Genomic DNA, 27,052 nt, shown 5'->3' on the forward strand with positions numbered 1-27,052 from the left:
ATTGGTTTATAGGCATCATTCTGTGTGTACTGTCTATGTGTACTGTCTCTGTGTAATGTCTGTGTGTACTGTCTGTGTGTACTGTCCCTGTGTACTGTTTATATGTAACTGTCTCTGTGTGTACTGTCTATGTGTACTGTCTCTGTGTAATGTCTGTGTGTACTGTCCCTGTGTACTGTCCCTGTGTACTGTTTATGTGTATTGTCTGTGTGTACTGTCTATGTGTGTACTGTATATGTACTGTCTGTGTAACTGTCCCTGTGTACTGTCTCTGTGTGTACTGTCTATGTGTACTGTATATGTGTACTGTCTGTGTGTAATGTCTGTGTGTACTGTCCCTGTGTACTGTCCCTGTGTACTGTCCCTGTGTACTGTCTGTGTGTAATGTCTGTGTGTACTGTCCCTGTGTACTGTCCCTGTGTACTGTTTATGTGTACTGTCCTGTGTGTACTGTCTATGTGTACTGTCTCTGTGTAATGTCTAGTGTACTGTCCCTGTGTACTGTTTGTGTGTAACTGTCTCTGTGTGTACTGTCTGTGTGTACTGTCCCTGTGTACTGTCCCTGTGTACTGTTTATGTGTACTGTTTATGTGTACTGTCTTATGTGTACTGTCTGTGTAATGTCTGTGTGTACTGTCCCTGTGTACTGTCCCTGTGTAATTGTCTCTATGTGTACTGTCTGTGTGTAATGTCTGTGTGTACTGTCCCTGTGTACTGTCCCTGTGTACTGTCCCTGTGTACTGTCCCTGTGTACTGTTTATGTGTACTGTCTCTGTGTGTACTGTCTATGTGTACTGTCTCTGTGTAATGTCTGTGTGTACTGTCCCCTGGTACTGTCCCTGTACTGTTTATGTGTACTGTCTGTGTGTACTGTCTCTGTGTAATGTCTGTGTGTACTGTCCCTGTGTACTGTCTATGTGTACTGTTTATGTGTACTGTCTCTTGTGTGTACTGTCTGTGTGTACTGTCCCTGTGTACTGTCTATGTGTACTGTCTCTGTGTGTACTGTCGTGTGTACTGTCCCTGTGTACTGTCCCTGTGTACTGTTTATGTGTACTGTCTCTGTGTGTACTGTCTGTGTGTACTGTCCCTGTGTACTGTCCCTGTACTGTTTATGTGTACTGTCTCTGTGTGTATCTGTCTGTGTGTACTGTCCCTGTGTACTGTCTATGTGTACTGTCTCTGTGTGTACTGTCTGTGTGTACTGTCCCTGTGTACTGTCCCTGTGTACTGTCCCTGTGTGTAATTGTCTCAGGTACTGTCTGTGTGTACTGTCTCTGTGTACTGTCCTTGTGTACTGTCCCTGTGTACTGTTTATGTGTACTGTCTCTGTGTGTACTGTCTGTGTGTACTTGTCCCTGTGTACTGTCTATGTGTACTGTCTCTGTGTGTACTGTCCCTGTGTACTGTCCCTGTGTACTGTTTATGTGTACTGTCTCTGTGTGTACTGTCTGTGTGTACTGTCTCTGTGTGTACGTCTGTGTGTACTGTCCCTGTGTACTGTTTATGTGTACTGTCCCTGTGTAACTGTCTATGTGTACTGTCTCTGTGTTACTGTCTGTGTGTACTGTCCCTGTGTACTGTCTATGTGTACTTTCTCTGTGTAATGTCTGTGTGTACTGTCCTCAGTACTGTTTATGTGTACTGTCCCTGTGTACTGTTTATGTACTGTCTCTGTGTACTGTCTGTGTACTGTCCCTGTGTACTGTCTATGTGTACTGTCTCTGTGTGTAATGTCTGTGTGTACTGTCCCTGTGTACTGTTTATGTACTGTCTCTGTGTGTACTGTCTGTGTGTACTGTCCCTGTGTACTGTCTATGTGTACTGTCTCTGTGTGTACTGTCTGTGTACTGTCCCTGTGTACTGTCTATGTGTACTGTCTCTGTGTGTACTGTCTGTGTGTACTGTCTGTGTGTACTGTCTCTGTGTGTATGTCTGTGGTACTGTCTCTGTGTGTACTGTCTCTGTAGTACTGTCTCTGTGTGTACTGTCTCTGTGTAATGTCTGTGTGTACTGTCTCTGTGTGTACTGTCCCTGTGTACTGTCCCTGTGTACTGTCTCTGTGTAACTGTCTCTGTGTAATGTCTGTGTGTACTGTCCTGTGTACTGTCTCTTGTGTGTGTACTGCTCTGTGTGTACTGTCTCTGTGTAATGTCTGTGTGTACTGTCCCTGTGTACTGTCTATGTGTACTGTCTCTGTGGTACTGTCTGTGTGTACTGTCCCTGTGTACTGTTTATGCACTGTCTCTGTGTGTACTGTCTCAGGTACTGTCTCTGTGTGTACTGTCTCTGTAACTGTCTCTGTGTGTACTGTCTCTGTGTAATGTCTGTGTGTACTGTCCCTGTGTACTGTCTATGTGTAACTGTCTCTGTGTACTGTCTGTGTGTACTGTCCCTGTGTACTGTCTCTGTGACTGTTTATGTGTACTGTCTCTGTGTGTACTGTCTGTGTGTACTGTCCCTGTGTACTGTCTCCTGTGTACTGTCTGTGTGTACTGTCTGTGTGTACTGTCCTTGTGTGTACTGTCCCTGTGTACTGTTTATGTACTGTCTCTGTGTGTACTGTCTGTGTGTACTGTCCCTGTACTGTCTATGTGTGTACTGTCTCTGTGTGTACTGTCTGTGTGTACTGTCCTGGTACTGTTTATGTGTACTGTCTCTGTGTGTACTGTCTGTGTGTACTGTCCCGTGTACTGTCTATGTGTACTGTCTCTGTGTGTACTGTCCTGTGTACTGTCCTGTTACTGTTTATGTGTACTGTCTCTGTGTGTACTGTCTGTGTGTACTGTCCCTGTGTACTGTTTATGTGTACTGTCCCTGTCTGTCTATACTGTCTCTGTGTGTACTGTCTAGGTACTGTCTCTGTGTGTACTGTCTCTGTGTGTACTGTCCCTGTGTACTGTCTCTGTGTGTAATGTCTGTGTGTACTGTCTCTGTGTGTGTACTGTCCCTGTGTACTGTTTATGTGTACTGTCCCTGTGTACTGTCTATGTGTACTGTCTCTCAGTACTGTCTTGTGTATGTCCCAGGTACTGTTTATGTGTACTGTCTCTGTGTGTGTGTACTGTTCTTGTGTGTACTGTCTCTCTGTGTACTGTCTGTGTGTAATGTCTGTGTGTACTGTCCCTGTGTAACTGTTTATGTGTACTGTCCTGTGTGTGTACTGTCTGTGTGTACTGTCCTGTGTACTGTCTGTGTGTACTGTCTCTGTGTGTACTGTCTCTGTGTGTACTGTCTCTGTGTGTACTGTCTGTGTAATGTCTGTGTACTGTCCCTGTGTACTGTTATGTGTACTGTCTCTGTGTACTGTCTGTGTGTACTGTCTGTGTGTGTCTGTGTGTAATTGTCCCTGTGTACTGTCCTGTGTACTGTTTATGTGTACTGTCTCTGTGTGTACTGTCTGTGTGTAATGTCTGTGTGTACTGTCCCTGTGTACTGTCCCCTGTACTGTTTGTGTGTACTGTCTCCGTGTACTGTCTGTGTGTACTGTCTTGTGTGTAATGTCTGTGTGTACTGTCCCTGTGTATTGTTTATGTGTATTGTCTCTGTGTGTACTGTCTGTGTGTACTGTCTGTGTGTAATGTCTGTGTGTACTGTCCCTGTGTGTATCTGTTTATGTGTACTGTCTCTGTGTGTAATGTCTTGTGTGTACTGTCCCTGTGTACTGTTTATTGTGTACTGTCCCTGTGTACTGTCTCTGTGTACTGTCTGTGTGTGTACCTGTCTGTGTGTAACTGTTTATGTGTACTGTCTCTGTGTGTACTGTCTCTGTGTGTACTGTCTCTGTGTGTAACTGTCTCTGTGTGTACTGTCCTGTGTGTACTGTCTCTGTGTGTACTGTCTCTGTGTGTGTATGGTCTGTGTGTAATGTCTGTGTGTACTGTCCCTGTGTACTGCTTGAAGTGTACTGTCTCTGTGTGTACTGTCCTTGTGTACTGTCTGTGTGTAATGTCTGTGTGTACTGTCCCTGTGTACTGTTTATGTGTACTGTCTCTTGTGTGTACTGTCTGTGTGTACTGTCTGTGTGTAATGTCTGTGTGTACTGTCCCTGTGTACTGTCCTGACTGTTTATGTACTGTCTCTGTGTGTACTGTCTGTGTGTACTGTCTGTGTGTAATGTCTGTGTGTAATGTCCCTGTGTACTGTTTATGTGTGTACTGTCTCTGTGTGTAATGTCTGTGTGTACTGTCCGGTATGTTTTGTGTATGTCCGTACTGTCTCTGTGTGTACTGTCTGTGTGTACTGTCGTGTGTAATGTCTGTGTGTACTGTCCCTGTGTACTGTCCCTGTGTACTGTTTATGTGTACTGTCTCTGTGTGTACTGTCTGTGTGTACTGTCTGTGTGTACTGTCCCTGTACTGCTCTGTGTGTACTGTCTGTGTGTACTGTCTGTGTGTAATGTCTGTGTGTACTGTCCCTGTGTACTGTCCCTGTGTACTGTTTATGTGTACTGTCTCTGTGTGTACTGTCTGTGTGTAATGTCTGTGTGTACTGTCCCTGTGTACTGTTCCTGTGTACTGTTTATGTGTACTGTCTCTGTGTGTACTGTCTGTGTGTACTGTCTGTGTGTAATGTCTGTGTGTACTGTCCCTGTGTACTGTTTATGTGTACTGTCTCTGTGTGTACTGTCTGTGTGTACTGTCTGTGTGTAATGTCTGTGTGTACTGTCCCTGTGTACTGTTTATGTGTACTGTCTCTTGTGTGTAATGTCTGTGTGTACTGTCCCTGTGTAATTGTTTATGTGTATTGTCCCTGTACTGTCTCTGTGTGTACTGTCTGTGTGTACTGTCTGTGTAATGTCTGTGTGTACTGTCCCTGTGTACTGTCCTGGTACTGTTTATGTACTGTCTCTGTGTGTACTGTCTGTGTGTACTGTCTGTGTGTAATGTCTGTGTGTAATTGTCCCTGTGTACTGTTTATGTGTACTGTCTCTGTGTGTAATGTCTGTGTGTACTGTCCCTGTGCACTGTTTATGTGTACTGTCCTGTGTACTGTCTCTGTGTAATTGTCTCTGTGTGTAATGTCTGTGTGTACTGTCCCTGTGTACTGTTTATGTGTACTGTCTGTGTGTACTGTCTCTGTGTACTGTCCCTGTGTACTGTCCCTGTGTATTGTTTATGTGTACTGTCTCTGTGTGTAATGTCTGTGTACTGTCCCCAGGTACTGTTTATGTGTACTGTCCCTGTACTGTCTCTGTGTGTACTGTCTCTGTGTACTGTCCCTGTGTACTGTCTATGTGTACTGTCTCGTGTACTGTCTGTGTGTACTGTCCTGTGTACTGTTTATGTGTACTGTCCCTGTGTACTGTCTCTGTGTGGTACTGTCTGTGTGTACTGTCTCTGTGTGTACTGTCTGTGTGTAATGTCTGTGTGTACTGTCCCTGTGTACTGTTTATGTGTACTGCTGTGTGTACTGTCTCTGTGTAATGTCTCTGTGTGTACTGTCTCTGTGTACTGTCTATGTGTACTGTCTCTGTGTGTAATATCTGTGTGTACTGTCTGTGTGTAATGTCTGTGTGTACTGTCCTGTGTACTGTCCCTGTGTACTGTTTATGTGTACTGTCCTGTGTACTGTCTCTGTGTGTAATGTCTGTGTGTACTGTCCCTGTGTACTGTCTATGTGTACTGTCTTGTGTGTAATGTCTGTGTGTACTGTCCCTGTGTACTGTTTATGTGTAACTGTCCTGTGTACTGTCTCTGTGTGTAATTGTCTGTGTGTACTGTCTGTGTGTGTACTGTCTGTGTAATGTCTGTGTGTACTGTCCCTGTGTACTGTTTATGGGTACTGTCTCTGTGTGTACTGTCTATGTTGTGTACTGTCTCTGTTAATGTCTGTGTGTACTGTCTCTGTGTGTACTGTCTCTGTGTGTACTGTCCCTGTGTACTGTCCTGTGTACTGTCTCTGTGTGTACTGTCTCTGTGTGTAATGTCTGTGTGTACTGTCCCTGTGTACTGTTTATGTACTGTCTCTGTGTGTACTGTCCCTGTGTACTGTTTATGTGTACTGTCTCTGTAATGTCTGTGTGTACTGTCCCTGTGTACTGTTTATGTGTACTGTCTCTGTGTGTGTACTGTCTCTGTGTGTACTGTCTCTGTGTAATGTCTGTGTGTACTGTCCCTGTGTACTGTCCCTGTGTACTGTTTATGTGTACTGTCTCTGTGTACTGTCTCTGTGTACTGTCTCTGTGTGTAATGTCTGTGTACTGTCCCTGTGTACTGTTTATGTGTACTGTCTCTGTGTGTAATGTCTGTGTGTACTGTCCCTGTGTACTGTTTATGTGTACTGTCTCTGTGTGGTAATTGGTCTCTGTGTGTACTGTCTTGTGTGTACTGTCTGTGTGTACTGTCCCCTGGTACTGTTTATGTGTGTACTGTCTCTGTGTGTACTGTCTTGTGTGTACTGTCTCTGTGTGTAATGTTCTGTGTACTGTCCCTGTGTACTGTTTATGTGTACTGTCTCTGTGTGTAATGTCTGTGTGTACTGTCCCTGTGTACTGTCCCTGTGTACTGTTTATGTGTACTGTCCCTGTGTAACTGCTTTGTGTACTGTCCCTGTGTACTGTTTATGTGTACTGTCCCCTGTGTACTGTTTATGTGTACTGTCTCTGTGTGTACTGTCTATGTGTACTGTCTCTGTGTACTGTCTGTGTACTGTCCCTGTGTACTGTTTGTATGTCTCTGTGTGTACTGTCTGTGTGTACTGTCCCTGTACTGGTTTATGTGTGTAACTGTCTCTGTGTACTGTCCCTGTGTACTGTTTATGTGTACTGTCCCTGTACTGTCCCTGTGTACTGTCTGTGTACTGTCTATGTGTACTGTCTCTGTGTGTAATGTCTGTGTGTACTGGTCCTGTGTACTGTCCCTGTGTACTGTCTCTGTGTGTACTGTCTGTGTGTACTGTCTCTGTGTGTACTGTCTATGTGTACTGTCTCTGTGTACTGTCTGTGTGTACTGTCCCTGTGTACTGTTTATGTGTACTGTCTCTGTGTGTACTGTCTGTGTGTACTGTCCCTGTGTACTGTTTATGTGTACTGTCTCGTGTGTACTGTCTCTGGTGTACTGTCTCTGTGTGTACTGTCTCTGTGTACTGTCTGTGTGTACTGTCCCTGTGTACTGTTTATGTGTACTGTCTCTTGTGTGTACTGTCCCTGTACTGTCCCTGTGTACTGTCTCTGTGTGTACTGTCTGGTACTGTCTCTGTGTACCTGTCCCTGTGTACTGTCTCTGTGTGTAATTGTCTGGGTACTGTCTCTGTGTGTACTGTCTATGTGTACTGTCTCTGGTACTGTCTGTGTGTACTGTCCCTGTACTGGTTTATGTGTACTGTCCCTACTGTCTCTGTGTGTAATGTCTGTGTGTACTGTCCCTGTGTACTGTCCCTGTGTACTGTCTCTGTGTACTGTCTGTGTGTACTGTCCCTGTGTACTGTCCCTGTGTACTGTCCCTGTGTACTGTTTATGTGTACTGTCTCTGTGTGTCTGTTCTGTGTGTACTGTCTCTGTGTGTACTGTCTGTGTGTACTGTCCCTGTGTACTGTTTATGTGCACTGTCCCTGTGTAATTGTCTCTGTGTGTAATGTCCTGTGTACTGTCCCTGTGTACTGTCTATGTTACTGTCTCTGTGTGTACTGTCTGTGTGTACTGTCCCTGTGTACTGTTTATGTTACTGTCTCTGTGTGTACTGTCCCTGTACTGTCCCGTGTGTAATGTCTGTGTGTACTGTCCCTGTGTACTGTCCCTGTACTGCTCTCTGTGTGTACTGTCTGTGTGTACTGTCCCCTGTGTACTGTCCCTGCACTGTCCCTGTACTGTCTATGTACTGTCTCTGTGTACTGTCTCTGTGTGTACTGTTTGTGTGTACTGTCTCTGTGTTACTGTCTCTGTGTACTGTCTGTGTGTACTGTTTGTGTGTACTGTCTCTGTGTACTGTCTATGTGTACTGTATATGTGTACTGTCTGTGTGTACTGTCTCTGTGTACTGTCTCTGTGTGTACTGTCTCTGTGTGTACTCTCTATGTGTACTATCTGTGTGTACTGTGTTCATCGCAGCCCTACTCAGTCAACCAATCACCTCCTTCCTATTGATGTAGCTACTCCCTGATTGGCTGTTCAGTCATCTCTTCGAGCATGTCATTTACTCAACCGGCCAATCACCATCTCGATACAGAACAATATATATATACACATATTCCTAATTACCTCTCACTATTATACTAACTACCTACCTAACTACCCATCCTCATTAGACAATTTAACTATCTAACTACCTTGTTCCACAGAGCAAAGTGGGAAAGTCAATGGCAAAGGCAATTAAGAAAGACGGAGGGGCTTCATATGCTGTTGGTAGCCCAGGCGAACTCTTGTGTAAGTATAATGATGATGATGATGATGATGATGATGATGATGATGATGATGATGATGGGTGATGATGATGATGATGATGATGGGTTGGTGATAATGATAATAATAACAAAAGCAATACGGGTACTAGTTGTAATTGTGATGTTTGTAATAATAATAATAATAATAATAATAATAATAATAATAATAATAATAACAACAACAACAACAACAACAACAACAATAACAACAACAACAACAACAACAACAACAACAACAATAACAACAACAACACTTAACAAAGAAGAAGAAGAAGAAGAAGAAGAAACCAGTAATTAATACATCTCATCCATTAATAAATAAATAAACTAGTCCACACACATTACCTGTACTTTACCTGAACCTCATCAACACCGTAATAGTCACACCTGTCCACGTTAATCACCTCCAGATCCTGCGTCAGGTGGATCCGATGATTGGGTAGCAGGTATAGGAAAGGTGCCGTTTGTTTACACCATTGAATTAAGAGACAAAGGTGCTGCGGGTTTTATTTTACCCAAAGAACTCATTAAACCCACCGTGAGTACATTAAACCCACCGTGAGTACATTAAAACTACCCTGAGTACTTTAACACCACCTTGTGTACTTTAACACCACCTTGGGTACTTTAACACCACCTTGGGTACTTTAACACCACCTTGTGTACTTAACCTCACCTTGAGTACTTTAACACCACCTTGGGTACTTTAACCCCACCTTGAGTACTTTAATCCACCTTGAGTACTTAACCCCACCCTGAGTACTTTAACCCCACCTTGTTACTTAACCTGACCTTGAGTACTGTAAACCACCTTGAGTACTTTAATCCACCCTAATTACTTTGATCCACCTTGATTACTTTAATCCACCCTAATTACTTTGATCCACCTTGAGTACTTTAAACCACCCTAAGTACTTTGATCTACCCTGAGTACATTAACACTAACCTGAGTACTTTAACCCACTCTGAGTACTTCCTTCTTGCGATTCACTCCTACTCATCATGTACTCAACTCACCCATTTCTCCTTCCTGTACTCCAAGTCTCCTTCCTCATCCCATTTTTTACCTTTTTTGCCATTTTACCAATACTTTTTTCTCCTAACCTTTGCTTACCCAATATGACGTTTTCTATCCTGTTCCTAACCTATTTTGACATTTTCTATCCTGTTCCTAACCTATTTTGACCTTTTATATCCTGTTCCTAACCATTTCTAACCCATTTTTTACCTTTCTATCCTGTTCCTGACCTATTTTGACATTTTCTATCCTGTTCCTAACCTATTTTGACCTTTTCTATGCTGTTCCTGACCCATTTTGACATTTTCTATCCTGTTCCTAACCTATTTTGTCCTTTTATATCCTGTTACTGACCTATTTTGTCCTTTTATACCCTATTACTGACCCATTTTGACCCTTTATATTCTGTTACTAACCTTTTCTATCATGTTCCTAACCAATTTTGACGTTTCTAACCTCTCTTGACCCCTCCCGACAGGTAAGGGATGCCTGGTCGGCCATCAAACGCCTTCATAAACATATCACAAACGCGAAGAGCGGACCAAGGACGGCAGTGGTCCAGGGGGCAGTGGAGGCCGTGACTGTCTCACCCCCTGAGGCAGACACGGCGCAGGAGCCTGCCTTCGTCCTTGAGACAGACACGACGAAGGTACCTGTCTCACCCCCTGAGGCAGACACGACGAAGGAGCCTGTCTTCGCCCTTGAGGAAGACACGACGAAGGAGTCTGTCTCACCCCCTGAGGCAGACACGACGAAGGTACCTGTCTCACCCCCTGAGGCAGACACGACGAAGGTACCTGTCTCACCCCCTGAGGCAGACACGACGAAGGAGTCTGTCTTACCCCCTGAGGCAGACACGACGAAGGAGTCTGTCTTACCCCCTGAGGCAGACACGACGAAGGAGTCTGTCTTACCCCTGAGGAGGCAGACACGACGCACGACGCAGGAGCCTGCCTTCGCCCTTGAGACAGACACGACGAAGGAGTCTGTCTCACCCCCTGAGACAGACACGACGAAGGAGTCTGTCTCACCCCCTGAGGCAGACACGACGAAGGTACCTGTCTCACCCCCTGAGGCAGATACGACGCAGGAGCCTGCCTTCGTCCTTGACACAGACACGACGAAGGAGCCTGTCGCACCCCATGAGGCAGACACGACGAAGGAACCTGTCGCACCCCATGAGGCAGACACGACGAAGGAACCTGTCTTTCCAGTTGAAACAAATATTCCTAAAGAGACAGAAACAACGGTTCTTGTAATCCTACCTGAGACAGACGGAACAGATCAGACAATTGTGAAGACAGACGGAGAGACCACACAGACAGACACACCATCAGAACCTCTTGCTGAAGAAGCTGTCATCAGGATCCACGTCGAGGAGGATGGGGCGGCCCATCCTCAACCCGACCAGGTCCATATTTGTATCCAAACGAAACAGACGGACACAGACTTACCACACTCCCCCGTACAGACAGACGACATAGCCACAAACAAACAGACACAAGACAGTAAATCTATCATAATAATTCAAGTTGATGACCCACCTGTAGAAGGTGTGGTTGATCCTGAAGCTGAGAAGATTCATATTCGTATTCAGACTAAAAAACAAGAGACGTCGGTGGCCAGAGAGGACAACCCCGTAGAGATAAACTTCAGGATTAGGAACCAACAGCCTGTCGAGGGCGTTGGAGGTGACGTGGGCGTGGTGAGGGGAGAAAGAAGAGGCGTGGTCGACAACAGCAGCAGCGTGGAAGATAGTTCAGAGTATCACCACCAGAGTATGGAGGGAAGCGCTGAGGAAAGTGGTGAAAGCAGTGAACATTAATGAGAGGAGGAGAAGGAGAAGAAACACAAGAAGAACAAGAACAAGAAGAACAAGAACAAGAAGAACAAGAACAAGAAGAACAAGAACAAGAAGAACAAGAACAAGAAGAACAAGAACAAGAAGAACAAGAACAAGAAGAACAAGAACAAGAAGAACAAGAACAAGAAGAACAAGAACAAGAAGAACAAGAACAAGAAGAACAAGAACAAGAAGAACAAGAACAAGAAGAACAAGAACAAGAAGAACAAGAACAAGAAGAACAAGAACAAGAAGAACAAGAACAAGAAGAACAAGAACAAGAAGAACAAGAACAAGAAGAACAAGAACAAGAAGAACAAGAACAAGAAGAACAAGAGCAAGAAGAACAAGAACAAGAAGAACAAGTACCGACGATCATTCCACAAACAGAATAATAATAAAGGTGTGACTCATTAGTACAAAGTCAATGGTAAAATAACAAAATGATAACAATAACTTAACTATTTATCTTCTTCAATTAAAAGACAAAGGTACTCAACCATGAAGACTATATACTTGGTTTAAAATATATTATTGAAAACTTAAACCAACATTTTAGTAGTATTTTCAATGTGTGTGTGTGTGTGTGTGTGTGTGTGTGTGTGTGTGTGTGTGTGTTAGACTTAAAAGGTGAAAATTGTTGATTATTGATATTATTTATAATATTTATTTATGTATTTTTTTGTAAACTTATGACTGTTTATAAGCAATCATGTAGACCATAAACAAAATATATATTGAAATGGATAGTTTCATATAAAACCTAACCTAACTTGACCTGACCTAACCTAACCTAACCTAACCTAACCTAACCTAACCAAACCTAACCTAACCAAACCTAACCTAACCTAACCTAACCTAACCTAACCTAACCTAATCTAACCTAACCTAACCAAACCAAACCTGACCTAACCAAACCTAACTCAAGTTGGTTTTTAAGGCTTACAAGTCTGTACTAATTTATATCCATCTATATGCCCAGATTTTTGCCAAACTTGTTCCTTCATTATTAAGAGTTGAACTACACACAGAGCAACACTTATACACAACTTAGGACAAGAAAGTATTAAGCAAAGTTTCCCATACACATCGATGAAGTTATTTCTAATGTAACACAAAGTTTGACCTTATATCGGGGAAGATAACACGGATATAAAAAAGCTTTATTTTCTGACGTACAAATCGAAATATTAAATAAAAAACTGTAGGGCAAAATATATCAAACACGAGGGTAAATTTTCAGATGGTTAATTTATCTGATCCGTTCAAAAAAACCTTCCATGAATTACTGTGTTTTCTTATCTTACACAGGAACAAATTACTTATAACGAGGGTACAACACAGTGCTTCTGAATAAAATGCTCTAATAAATTGATAGGCATTATCTCATAGCTGAAGTAAAAGTTTTGAGCACACACACACACACACACACACACACACACACACACACACACACACACACACACACACACACACACACACACACGACCTTGCTATAGAATCTTGGTGATGGAGAAAGTGAAGTTATTACTGAACGTCTACCCACCTCAAGTTCATTCATATTCTACACCTGTTGCAGTCTGCAGGTGCGTCCACTTGTACCTAACTATACCTGCACGTGGGATGAGATATGTATACCTGCCTTGTTAACACCTGGAGCCCGGTCACTTTAAAGCCCCTGTTTCTTTGTGGTTGCTATGTGTGTGTGTGTGTATGTGTATAGGGTGGTGTAATGCGTCTAGTTGGCAGCATTATGTTAGTAAGTAGTAGGCAGCTACCAAACAGGGAGGTACTACCGCCTGGGAAGATATTGGAAGCATAATGTATTGTCTAATGGTGAACCCTGCTGCCATATGTGACCAAGTCCCAGGTTGATGATCTGACTTTCTGCCTCATTTACACACAATTGCACGGTCTCAATTGTCTCTCTTACTATTGACAACACAACATTTAATAACAGTACTCACTCTTGATCTATTCTATTCCTTCTATTCTTTTATTCTCCTATGATGTCAGTTGACAATAATATTGAACGGGGCCTCCTCGGATGGGTCCCACTGGTCGGGAAGGTTGTGGACCCCAGGGCCGATCTGATCATCATCAAGCTACTGGGGCCTCAACTGACGCCACCGCGGTTGCTGGAGGATCGGCTTTTTTCACACTTCATTTTTCCAACATTCGCGGCCTGAGATCCAATTTTTCTTCTGTGGAGCACCACCTATCAACCTCTTCCCCCGACCTCTTACTGCTATCTGAACTTCAACTGACCAAAGCAGCTTCACCCAAACCTTTTCAAGTCTCCAACTACAACCTTTATACCTCCTTCCGTTCTAAGGGAGGTGTATGAGCCTACTGCAACACACGTACACCTATAGCTCGACTCACGGATCTTGAATCTTCCCTTTATGATGTCATCTGGCTCAAAATATCTCTACCAACTATGACTATTTTTCTTTGTTTCCTATACTGTTCTCCCAACTCTACCAACTATTTGGAACTCTTTGACTATCTTACTTCTTGCCATGAGTCGTTGCTATCCACACACCCTAACACCGAGATCCTCTACCTAGGGGATTTCAATGTACATCACAGAGAGTGGCTTGGCTCTGCAAGGGAGGACCCAGGTGGAGCTGAGGAACACTCTTTTTCCTTACTTAATGATCTGAAACAAATATCAAACACCCTAGGCGCGTCCTGAGCGACACGATCAACTTACTATGATTCTTGATCTTTGTTTTACCTCTTACCCCTCACACTCTTCATACTCAATTTCTGCCCCCTTAGGGTCTTCTGATCACAAGCTTATTTCTATTAAATCAAACTGGGCACGACCACCTCCCCCACCCCCCTCTAAACGCCAACTATGGCACTATCGTAGGGCAAACTGGCAATTCTTGCGAGAATTCTTCACCGACTTTCCTTGGGATGAATGTTGCTTTTTCACTCGGGACGCCTCGGTATGTGCTGACATCATTGCTGGGGTTATACAGGGTGGTATGAATGTATTTATCCCATCTTCTACCAAAACTTTCACTTTACAATCATGGTTTGATCGCTCCTGTTCTCTTGCATGTAGGGAGAGAGATAGGGCATATCAAGCTATAAAACTATCTCCTCCTATTACCCACTCCTCTTTCATTCCTTCTAGGAATCGTTGTAAGGCCAAGTGGAATTTCATAAATAGAAAGACCGCTAACCTGACTAACTTTTCTTCCAATAAATCCTTCTGGTCATTAACCAAAAACATCTGTACTAACCTCTGCACTCCCTCTTTTCCTTCTCTCTCCCGACCTGATAACTCTATAGCCAACTCTCCCCCTGATAAAGCCAATCTCTTTGGCACCTTATTCTCCTCTAACTCCACCGTAGACGATTCCCACTCTGCCCCTCCTACCCCTGCACCTCCTACTGAACCCAGGCACTTTCCTATAATCTCCACTCGCAGGGTTGCCGGTGTGTTATCCAGGTTGGATGTGAGTAAGGCGCATGGACCGGACGGACTACCCCCTCGTGTTCTGAGGGAGTGTGCTGAAGTTCTGGCCCCTGTGCTTGTTCGCCTCTTTCGTCTTTGCCTCAAAACCCAAACTTTTCCTTCTTCTTGGAAGCATGCCTTGGCTCAGCCCATCCCGAAGAAGGGTGACCATTCCAATCTCTCTAACTATCGCCCCATTGCCCAAACTTCATCCCTCTCTAAGATTTTTGAAACTCTCTTGAACTCTTATTTTCTCCGTCACCTTAAACGCTATTTTCTTTTGTCGGATCACCAGTATGGCTTTAGCCAGGCGAGATCTACTGGTGATCTGCTCTCCTATTGCACCCATCTTTGGTCATCCTCTCTTAGGGATTATGGGGAAACTTTCGTCGTGGCCCTCGACATTCCCAAAGCATTTGACAGGGAATGGCACAAGTCTTGGCTTTCTAAACTTCCCACTTATCGTTTCTCTCCTCCACTTTGTTCTCTAATTTCTAGCTTTCTTGAGAACCGGTCCATGGCAGTTGCTGTCAAGGGATCGATCTCTCGCTCTTTCTCTACCAATAGTGGTGTCCCATAGGTTTCTATTCCTTCATCTACTCTCTTCCTTCATTTATCAATGATTTACTTCACACTTCGACTAATTCTATCCACTCTTACCCTGATTATTCTACTCGTCACTCTTCTTCTTATTTTCCCCTTTCCCCCTAATTCTCAAACTAGATCTGTTTCCACAGCTGATATCATTACATCTATCAACGCGGATCTGTGCAGCATGGGGAGGTAGAAACTTGGTTAAATTCAATCGTAATAAAACTCAGTATTTACCAATTACACTTTCCAAATTAAATGATCTCCCATTAATTACATTTCAGGACGCTATCATTCTGTCAAATTCTAAAATAGACATGCTAGGCCTCACCATTTCCTCTAACATGTCACGGAAGCCACACATGCTCAACATTGCTAAAGCTGCCTCTCAAAAGCTGGGAATGCTGTACAGATGCAGCAGGTACTTCACTCCTGATCAGTTGCTTCAAGTAAAAAGGGATTCATTCGTCCTAACTTGGAGTACTGCTCTCATATCTGGGGTGGCTCTTCTTCTGTCCAACAGTTAGACAGGGTGCAATCAAAGGCATTTCGCTTTATTAACTCTCCTCCTTTAGTTGATAATTTTCTTTCCCTTTCTCTTCGCCGCAATGTTGCTTCACTCTCTCTCTTTTACAGGTACTTTAACGGGCAATGTTCGGTGGATTTAGCATCCTGTGTACCGAGGGCTAGGTCGTGGGCTCGTAACACACGTCTTGCCCACGGTGACCACCGTTTCTCTGTGAATGTTGGTCACACTAGAATAACCCGTTATAATACACCCTTCTTTCCTCACACAGCCAAACTGTGTTTCCATACTCATACAATCTGAGCCCAATTCAAAAAGTTGGTTTTCCGGCATCTTCGTGGTGTAGAGTAACATTATCTTTTTCTTTTCTATTTTTATTTTTTTTACTCTTATCCTCCCCCCCCCTCAGGCCACGTTGCGGTTCGATGACCCGTGCCCAGGTGGGCTAATTCCCGTAAAAAAAAAAGCACCGCTTGCTTCCTCTCGCTTTCAGCTACCGACGCTGGCTAACCCTCGTGGCGAACAGGGAAGCAACTTGCATAAGTCTTCCCCTGCCAGTACACAGCCTCCTCACCATCAAGACTCCTGCTGTGCCTCCTCGTGGCAACACAATGTAACTGGGTGCCCCGTGGGCCCAGGCTAGATCAGCAGGGGATCTCGGAGTAGCAGTGGGCCCCAAAGGGAGGCGCATAGGCCCACTGGCATGTGGACACATCCTGGCACCTACCAACCACCCCCCGCTGCCCCACCCCGAACGAAAAATCTGCTGTGGAGCCCAGCATCAGGCAGACATACTTACAGAGCTCCAACAAGACCCCAACGGTGGTGTAGGCGGAAGAGGTGACCACCATGGGAGCCCAACGACTACACCGGCGGACGAAGGCAATGCATGATAGACAGGTTTCTAAGGCGAAACCCAATAAACTGGGCTATCGGCAGTCCATTTCAACTCTGTAATTAGGAATGTGGTGTGTGTGTGTGTGTGTGTGTGTTAACGTAAAACTTCGTAATCACCAACATCCTCTACAGTCTACACTAACCAAGAGGGGACTCCCCCGAGCTTCCCTGAACCCCCCTCGGGAAAAGTCCCTCCTGACGGTGCATCCTGCCTTGTCCACTATCAAAGGAAATGGTGCAGCAGCCACAACGATACTGTCCTTACGTCATACAACCTCTGACTGCGTTTATTTCACTTTGTAAATGCTCATAGGACAAACTAACCTCTGTTATATTAAGTGTTTCAACGACATCACAAAATTAAGACCAAGATGACCTAACCTAACCTAACCTAACCTAACCTAACCTAACCCGACCCTTGATGATTTTTCGGGTAGAGGGCCATAGTCGCCGACCCTCCGACAAGATGATGTGACCTTTAATGAGTGATTAACAAACATGGCAAATTTCACCCTTGACCTTATTTTCCATCAGATTATCTTCATTTATTTTGTCTTGTAAGTTCATTTGTCTTGACCTGAGATAAAAAGAAAATAAGGTCAGGTCAGGTCAAGATAGCGAATTTCCAACCTTTCATATTACACGAGTTTTTGGGCAATAATATATTTAAAAAATAAAAATAAATAAATAAATACTATTCGTTCCGGAAGACGAGAGAAAGTAGACCATGAATGTTATTTCCCAAGGAGCCAAAACAAGTGAGTGACTATTTTAATATTACACGGCAAAATTATATCCTTTAGGGACTTGGATATATAATTTTTCAAGTTATAATATCTGTCTAATACCTGTCTAATGTCTGTCTAATGTCTATCAAGTGTCGTTTGGAAGACTTTGTGTTAAGTTCTCTTAGTTACACAATATTATGTCAATAGAAAGTCAGAAAAATTCCACAAAAATTCCTTAAAGAATATGAACAACTCAACAAACACCGGGCTGTCTATACGCCTCTACAGATAACCCGGAACTAAACCTGGAACTTCTCACACCTTGGTACTTTACTCTCCCTCCCTGGTAGACCTAAACCATGGTATAAATATTCACAAGGTCAAAAATCCTCCAAAAGGAACCTCATAACTCCGGTCAATGAAACGAATTCGTCAAAACTTTTATAAGAACCTAACCTAACCTAACCAAACCAAACTAAACACATTCTTATGAGTATTAAACCATTATCACTACACATCATCATCATCATAACACCCCAGTATCTGTGAATTTATAAATATACAGAAAAAAAATATATATATAGAGGGCGCGTGTGTGTGTGTTTTTTATGACGTAGTGAGAACATCCTGTCATGTTGTGTATAGATGGGTAGTGTCGGGGAGTCTCGCTGGCAGTCACTTGTTGTTAGGCGTCTGGTCTCATCGTTACCTCTCTACCCGTCCCACCCACTCCTGCTAACCCCCACGCCACGGTGAGTCACGGTACACTATGGTGAGTCGCGGTACACTATGGTGAGTCGCGGTACACTATGGTGAGTCGCGGTACACTATGGTGAGTCACGGTACACTATGGTGAGTCGCGGTACACTATGGTGAGTCGCGGTACACTATGGTGAGTCACGGTACACTATGGTGAGTCGCGGTACATCAAGGTGAGTCACGGTACACTATGGTGAGTCGCGGTACACTATGGTGAGTCACGGTACACTATGGTGAGTCGCGGTACACTATGGTGAGTCGCGGTACACTATGGTGAGTCACGGTACACTATGGTGAGTCGCGGTACATCAAGGTGAGTCACGGTACGAAAACAGATTGGTGGAATTCTTGGGCAGCGACTGGCCTGTGGGGTGGCCGTGGGAGGTACAAGTAACATCAGTAAATAAAAAAAAGTCAATTAATTACTCATAAGTATTTTTAATCTTAGTATCGTAAGTCAACGCCATAATACGTATATATTTTGTTCAGTTATTATTGTTGTTTTATTATTTACCTATTGTGTGTATGTCTTCTGTAAGTGTTTATTCTACATTACAAAACAAACTTTTCTCAGAGTCGGCTATACATTAATTGTATTATGACTTTGATAATAGAGTGATGGTGAAAATGGCACTGTACCACCACAACCACCCACCACCACCACCCCAGACCTAGTGACCTGCCCCACCCTCCCCTCCCCTGACGCCGAGGTCCTGATATTATGTTGACCTGTAATGACCTGCACTAATACGGTTGACATTAAGTTATTGTCTCTCTCTTGCAGCTGATGGCATGTCGCGTGGGTCAGTATGTGAGAGGCGTGGTGGTTGCTTTCTCTCTTCTCATCGTCCTCACCTGTATCGGGAGCGTGGAGTCTTATTCCTCAACGCTCACCAAGACTCAACCACCCACCTTCAACGCCTCGACACCCTTGCCTACTCAGCTGTCAACAGAGAGAGAAGGATGTTGGCAACAGATTAAACAGATTTACACCAATGAGAAACTACAAACTCCATATCATCCTTATACACTAGATGAGTGTTCGCGGTGCTGTGCTGTGGTCCAACTCACGGCAGAACAAGTCGGCTGGATCAGACTGACGACGACGTGTGGTGGCGAAGCTGTCATGTGTCTGATGGAGATTCCGGAAATCAGAAAGCGACTCACGCAAGACGTCTTCTGGTTAACATCTAGTGGAGAAGATGTGCTACTGTACATGGGGACGCCCTCTGATATAGTGCTCACCTGGGACTACCTCACAGCTGAACAGAAAATGCTTCAGGTCGTCTTTCAGGTGGTTAGTGTGGTGGTGTTAGTGACGACCCTCATCGGTAACGTCCTGGTGTTGGCAACAATGATCACTTGTTCTGACAGAGATGACCCCTGGTGGATCGTCCGCACGTCACTCGCCATCTCTGATCTCCTGAGAGGAATGTTCGTCATGACCCTGGCCCGCCACAACTCCCTGAGTCTCATGACTGGTGACCTCACCTTCTCTGAGCTACAGTACTCAGATAAGGTCCTCGGGTTTCCTGGCAACGTGTACGAACCGCTGTTTGTAAGAAGAGATTATTCCAATTTCTGTGGTATTATTTTTGCGGTCACCGAGATCATGTCTTTCCAGTGCCTTGGATGGCTCACTTTTGAGAGACTTTTGATGTGTAAGTACCCAAGAGAGAAGAGGTTCCTCACCCCCTCAAGGGTCACATGTGTCGTGCTCTTCATGTGGATTACTGCAGTAGTCTTCCCAGTTACGGTCTTTCTGGGCCAAGAGTCTCCGAGGCACAGCTTCTTTGACTCTGTTACCATGTTAACCTTAATCCTCCCTAGTGATGACCAGACCGGACTCAGCCTCGTGATGTTCTGGATCATGAATGTTTATATCATGGGACTGTTTTGCTTCACGGTCATAGCCTCTGTCCAAGCTTTGATCATCTTCTACGCAAAGTCACAAAAGGAGTTGGCTGAGGTGACGAGGAGTGCTCCGACGTCCCGAGCCAAACAGCGAGAGATGGATGACCGTCGCATCAAGAGCACCATGGCACTGATCCTGGTGATGTATCTCATATCCGTCGTACCAAGATTCTTCCTGATCATCCCTGGCCTCAAGACTCACGTCCGCTTCCTCTACTACATATTCTGGTGGCTCTTCGTGGGCAGCTCCTCCTGGAACTGGTACATCTACAACATGAGGAGCACCTTCTTCATTCACCACTTCATCACTCTCGTGTTGAGGTTTCCCTGGGTGCCGGCGGCCGTAGAGGTGAGGCTTCAGGCAATGTTGGAACCCACCTCCTCCCTACAGTGGGGTCCGTTCTGGTACGAGCTGGACGCAGTCATCCAGAAAGACGAACGAGGTCACAGCTTCTAAATTTCAGAGCGAATCACAGAGCTTTTCCCACAAGGATGCTGCAAACATTAGCTGTCCTCACATTCTAATAATTTGTATATATACATTTGGTTCACGTGTGATATTCATATATTTCTAAGTCTCTTATAGGGTGTGTGTGTGTACATACGTGTGTGTTATATGAATTCTAAATGAATCCACCAAAAAGCAAAATAAGGTCAGTAATGTGTAAATATCATTGAAATAAAGATCATACAAATTATTCATAAAAGTTTTATTTATACAAGAGATAAAAACTGTTCTACTGAAAAGGAACAATTGAGTTAGCTAATGAACGATATTTTGGTGAACAATTTGTGATCAAAATAAAGAGATGAGACCAAATTTCCGTCGGTATGTTTACTTGTAATAAACAGGTAATTAGTTTGTTAAGATAGTAAAGGTAAACATATCTTCCTGTATGACGCCACCCATTGACTGTGTGGGCGTGAAGCAGTGACTGTGTGGGCGTGAAGCAGTGACTGTGGGCGTGAAGCAGTGACTGTGTGGGCGTGAAGCAGTGACTGTGTGGGCGTGAAGCAATGACTGTGTGGGCGTGAAGCAGTGACTGTGTGGGCGTGAAGCATTGACTGTGTGGGCGAAGCTAGGGCGTGCAGTGACTGTGGGCGTGTGAGCGTGTGACTGTGTGGGCGACTGTGTGACTGTGGGCGTGAAGCAGTGACTGCGAATCAGTACTGGCGTGAAGCAGTGATCAGGGCGTGAAGAGTGACTGTGTGTGGGCGTGAAGCAGTGACTGTGTGGGCGTGGAAGTGACTGTGTGGGCGTGAAGCATTGACTGTGTGGGCGTGAAGCAGTGACTGTGTGGGCGTGAAGCATTGACTGTGTGGGCGTGAAGCAGTGACTGTGTGGGCGTAATAAGTCTATTTCACTGATATAGTCCTTCAAGGGTTAAAGATCATAATAAAATAAAACTCCAGTGTAAATTGAGTTATGAAGTAATGGGTAAATATTTCCACTCCCAAAATAACAATCTAAAATTCAAGTTCCAATTTCCTATAGCAAAGTCTCCCAGTAAACATGAATGACCACAAAATATCATAGGTCGGTGATCATGTCCGTGGTACTTTTTAAACATAGTGCGTCGTATACCATAATTTATACGTTCATTAATGGCAGTATTTATTCACACAGGCACCACCCACGTTATACTTTTACTTTTACTTTGACCTCAAACAATGCATCCTTGCCTCAAATAGAACAAGGTGAGACGTGTTAGTTTATGCAACACATAATTTGGTCTATAGCAGAGAATACTGAATCAGATCCCAGCCAATACGATATCATTGTTTTACATCATGTCTCGTTAACTCGGAAAGGCTCTGTTGTTATCCGAGACGAGAGACAGAGGTTGTTAGTTGTAGTTTGTGAAATTTTAAGATGTTAAGAGTTTCTGAAATGACTTTGATTGGATAATCCTTAGTTATTGTGATCTACTGTGTTTTCTTATTACACACACACACACACACACACACACACACACACACACACACACACACACACACACCACTTCATGCAATAAAAGTCGATGGAAATGATGCAAAGAAAAAAGAGGAAAGGAATAAAATAACAAGTAAAACGAAACGAGAGAGAGAGAGAGAGAGAGAGAGAGAGAGAGAGAGAGAGAGGTAATATCATCCACTTTGTATTCGCGAAAGAGGTGTCATCGCGACCCAGATTAATAACAACTGTATCGACGCTGATGTGGTGTTGATGTGGTGCTGTGGGTGTTGATGTGGTGTTGTGGGTGTTGATGTGGTGCTGTGGGTGTTGATGTGGTGGTGGAACAATACAGCAGCTGTGAAGAGGACGCAAACGTGTAGTAAGGGGACGGACGGAGGTACAGACAAACAGTTACATGAAAATACAAATAGATTCTGTAATAAGAGATGACAAGACTATTATACTACCTATTATTATTATTATTATTATTATTATTATTATTATTATTATTATTATTATTATTATTATTATTATTATTATTATTATTATTATTATTATTATTATTATTATTATTTTATTATTTTATTATTATTATTATTATTATTATTATTATTATTATTATTATTATTATTATTATTATTATTATTATTATTATTATTATTATTATTATTATTATTATTTTTATAATAGTTACATTGGCATATGGAAGCTTCTAAATCATAATTAAAGTATCTGTGTATCTAATAAAACACACACACACACTCACACACACACACACACACACACACACACACACACACACAGAAAGTAACCAGAATTAGCGTCTGTTTTACAACCTACATATTAAGATCATAACAATCACTCAACCATCTGTGTGTGTTATGTAGTATACGTGAGGGACGGGTAAGTACAACGCCTAGGTAATACTAATTTCAGAAGGAAGGAGTGACAGTACAGACCCTCACTGGGATATAAGAGAGGGGGTAAGCCAGGGTCCTCGTCACTCGCTTGCAGTACCCAACACAGCCATGAGAGCAGTGAGTATCTGTCTGTCTCTTTGTTCTTCCTCCTTAACTGACTTACTGATGGAATTATACCTGCCCGGTGTTAGAGTTTCTTTTGTTTTTGTGGAGGTGAAAGGCTGAATATAGTTACGGTTAGTCCTAGTAATTTCATCTAACTTAACATAGCGTCTAAGCGTCTTTTCGGATCACCTGAAGATAAGACACCCCCTTTGATTTTTACCTGTTAATGAGGTACCTGAACGCTGCCTACTTTACTTATAGACACTAATGTTTTAAGCTGTTAAGGTGTAAAGGAAAGGTGTGTGTGTGTGTGTGTGTGTGTGTGTGTGTGTGTGTGTGTGTGTGTGTGTGTGTTTAGAAGAATTGGTAGGTCGGAGCGTTTTATGTTAGGTTAGGTTAGGTTAGGATTGGGATTCATTTTTTTTGTGGTTTTCAGCTGGTGTTGTTGTGTGTGGTGGTGGCGACGGTATGTCTCTCCCCGCCGTACTTCCCACAGAAATCTAGACAGATATACGGTACACCACCCCCACCACCCCCACCACCTCCACCACCACCTACTTACGCTCCTCCACCATCACCACCACCACCCACACTTACCCACCACCACCACCCACCCCCTCCACCACCACCCACTTACGGCCCTCCACCACCACCACCTCACCACCACCACCCCCACCACCACCCACTTATTACCCTCCACCACACCTCCACCACCACCACCACCACCACCACCACCACCACCCACTTACGGACCACCACCACCACCCACTTACTTACGGACCACCACCACCACCACCACCACCACCACCACCACCACCCACTTATGGCCTCCACACCACCACCACCACCACCCACTTACGGCCCTCCACCACCACCACCACCACCACCACCACCACCACATGCCTACGGTGAAAAGGAAGTGATCGAGATTGTGGTTGACGAGAAGGAGGGACCTGACGGGTACGGCAACTACAAATTCAATTTTGAGGGCGCAAACGGCATCACCCGGAAGGAGGAAGGCGCCCCCTCAGGAGACACTGGCGCCGTGGGAACCAAGGGAGAATGGGCGTAAGTATATGTGTTGTGGAGTCCTTCTGGGGATGACACTTACAGGTCACTCACTCACTCTCTGTCTGTCTGTCTGTCTCCTTGTGTTTTGACTCATTACATTAAACACACAGGGACCATAGATTAAGAAAGCTTTTGTTTATATTCTGTACAAACTGCGGACACCAGTGTAAAGTAGAGGTACAGGTATTCCGAAGCGGTGACCATAACAGACAGGTGTTGCCTCTACCTACACCTGGCGAGTGTCTTTGGTTGTCGAAGAATGAAATATAATTATCCACTGATGTTGTGGTGTTAAACCCTGTGTTCACGTAACGTCTGCAGCCTCATGTGTCAAAACCACTACTCCAGCTGCCTCCCCCTACAGATTCACCTTCCCTGACGGCACCCCAGGAGTCTTCAACTTCGTGGCCGACGCTGCAGGTTACCAGGTACAGTCTGACCTGCTGCCCACGCCCCATCCTCTCCCCGCCCATGCCATCGCCCAGATCGAATTCGCTCGTCAGGAGGACGCCGCCGCCGCTGCATCCCAACAATATGCTCCTCCACAGCCACCACCCACCTACGGCGGGCGATAGACGTCCTGACTGACACTACAGTAGATGTTTGGTACCTCGGCTGTGGAGTACCTCTGCTGTGGAGTACCTCGGCTGTGTGGTACCTCGGCTGTGTGGTACCTCATCTGTGTGGTAGCCTTAGACTTACATCTACCTGGAGTTAGCTCCCCGTGTTTCTTTTGTTTAGCTACATGGAATTTTACTTATCGCTATTCCTAGCTGTCAGAGACCCCGCTTAGCTACCTCAAGGATTCCTACTATCCCTTCAACGTAGATGCCTGTGGAGCTCATACTCGTACACAGGACTTTGCAGGGCCCCTTGATGTTCGCAGAGATCCTGGTGCTCAAAAAGTCCAATCTATCCTAGTCCTCCGACGTCCTACGAGTATCTGTCTTGTAAACTCAGGTGATGTAAGCTTGTTAGGTCTTTATAAGCTGCCTGATTCTTGGACTGTATCTGCCTCATGCTTTAGATTTTTCTGCTACCAGCTCTAAGGCTCTGGCAAACGAAGACCCTCTTTAACTGGGACTCCTACGTCTACTACGGGATCACTGCTTGCTGATAAGGATATTTATCTTATTTATATGTATATTTGCTTATATGTATTGTACGATCATTCCATTATCTAATATAAAATTGCATTGATTAAAAATATCAGTTTATTTACTTCTGCACTCAAGCCATAAGTCACATTGATTCCTCTAATGTTGTTTGATATCACAAGACTCACGACAAAACCCGGAAGTACTGATCAACTTCTCCATAATTATATAAAGAATAAAACGATCTATTTTCTTGCTATGACCAATACACCACAGTCGTCTGGTCTTTGGATCCAGATTCTCAAAATCCATATGTGACACCCCCCCCCCTACCCAAATGGTATTGAATCTTAAAGGATACTAAGCACTGATTTCCCTGGCATCAATGTGTCATTATGTTTGGCATCTAAACCTATAAAATTAACAGATTAAGTAAGCACATCTAAGAGTGTTATTTCTTGGTTACATCTATTCCAAGCTCACGCCTACAGTAACGCCACATCATCTTAGGACGTACTGTAAGGCGATGCTGTCAGATTTTATTTTTTATTTTTTCAACGTTACAACAACGTTTTGAGAAGGTAGCTGCATGTTATCCTGATTTCTGATAGGGTGAGGGAGGTGTGTGTGTGTGTGAAAGAGTGAATTAAATCCTTTCTAGAAACATATGAGCCTCGCTATTAAGAGAAGGCTTATTGGTGGGTCTAGCGGTGTTCCTCAGGGTAGTGTGTGGGATCCCTTACTGTTCTGTTTATAAGATTATTAGTAACTTGTTGAAGGAGAGGTTCAGTAAGGAGACCAAACAAAGCGAGAACAAGAGACCAAACAAAGCGAGAACAAGAGACCAAACAAAGCGAGAACAAGAGACCAAACAAAGCGAGAACAAGAGACCAAACAAAACGAAAACAAGAGACCAAACAAAGCGAGAACAAGAGACCAAACAAAGCGAGAACAAGAGACCAAACAAAGCGAGAACAAGAGACCAAACAAAACGAAAACAAGAGACCAAACAAAGCGAGAACAAGAGACCCCAAACAAAAACAAGAAAAACAAGAGGACCAAACAAAGAGAACAAAACAAAAGGAAAAACAAGACCAAATAAAGCCATTTAACTTAAAGCGTCTTATGATAGCTCGAGCGAAATAACTCCCCAAATTCACTCTAAGAAAAACACTTGATGTAATGAACTGCAAACTATTAATTAATTTAAAAAAGGTGTTGTTTCAAAGGCACCCTGGCAATTGGCACCCCTGAACCCCAATTGGCACCCTGAACCCACTCCGTCAACACTGCCTGCACCTGTCAACTGGCACCCTGAACCCTATACCTTGGCATCTGTGGCAAACACTCCTGTGTATACCTGGCACCTGTCACACTGGCACCCTGAACCCCAGTCACACTGGCACCTCTAACCTTACCTTGGCATCTGTCACACTGGCACCCTGAACTATACACCTGTTGGCACCATATACCTGGCACCTGGTCAAAACTCCTATACCTTGCACCCTGAACCATATACCTTCTGTCACACTGGCACCCTGAACCCTATACCTGGCATCTGTCACACTGGCACCCTGAACCCCATACCTGGCACCTGTCACACTGGCACCCTGAACCCATACCTTGGCACACACTGGCACCCTGAACCTATACCTTGGCACCTGCCACACTGGCACCCCTGAACCCTATACCTGGCACCTGTCACACTGGCACCCTGGGCACACCTGGCACACCTGAACTATACCTTGGCATCTGTCACACTGGCACCCTGAACCCTATAATACCTGGCATACCTT

General features: G+C 44.2%; 2 protein-coding genes and 1 long non-coding RNA gene across 4 annotated transcripts; all 3 read left to right on the forward strand.

The window, feature by feature from the left end:
- The first annotated feature begins 7,996 nt into the window (after nt 1-7,996).
- LOC121856027 (300 kDa antigen AG231-like) lies at nt 7,997-11,317 on the forward strand. 2 transcript variants are annotated; one of them, XM_042351288.1, is made up of 4 exons: nt 7,997-8,362; nt 8,790-8,917; nt 9,876-10,252; nt 10,334-11,317. In XM_042351288.1, the coding sequence occupies exons 1-4, from the start codon at nt 8,296-8,298 to the stop codon at nt 11,220-11,222; spliced, it is 1,461 nt and encodes a 486-aa protein (XP_042207222.1). In that variant the 5' UTR covers nt 7,997-8,295; the 3' UTR covers nt 11,223-11,317. The 2 variants fall into 2 exon arrangements, with proteins under 2 accessions (XP_042207222.1, XP_042207223.1); XM_042351289.1 differs by having other exon boundaries at nt 9,876-10,154; nt 10,524-11,317.
- A 6,803-nt stretch (nt 11,318-18,120) lies between these two features.
- On the forward strand, nt 18,121-20,825 carry LOC121856024 (olfactory receptor 6J1-like). Its single transcript, XM_042351284.1, has 2 exons — nt 18,121-18,206; nt 18,998-20,825. The coding sequence occupies exon 2, from the start codon at nt 19,001-19,003 to the stop codon at nt 20,582-20,584; it is 1,584 nt and encodes a 527-aa protein (XP_042207218.1). The 5' UTR covers nt 18,121-18,206; nt 18,998-19,000; the 3' UTR covers nt 20,585-20,825.
- Nucleotides 20,826-23,916: 3,091 nt separating this feature from the next.
- LOC121855981 lies at nt 23,917-25,366 on the forward strand. Its single transcript, XR_006086866.1, has 2 exons — nt 23,917-24,156; nt 24,524-25,366. It is a non-coding gene; the product is annotated as an uncharacterized LOC121855981 (long non-coding RNA).
- Nucleotides 25,367-27,052: the final 1,686 nt, after the last annotated feature.

Source organism: Homarus americanus, unplaced genomic scaffold (assembly GCF_018991925.1).
Source record: "Homarus americanus isolate GMGI-L3 unplaced genomic scaffold, GMGI_Hamer_2.0 scaffold19117, whole genome shotgun sequence".
In the NCBI taxonomy this organism is placed as follows: Eukaryota; Metazoa; Arthropoda; class Malacostraca; order Decapoda; family Nephropidae; genus Homarus; species Homarus americanus.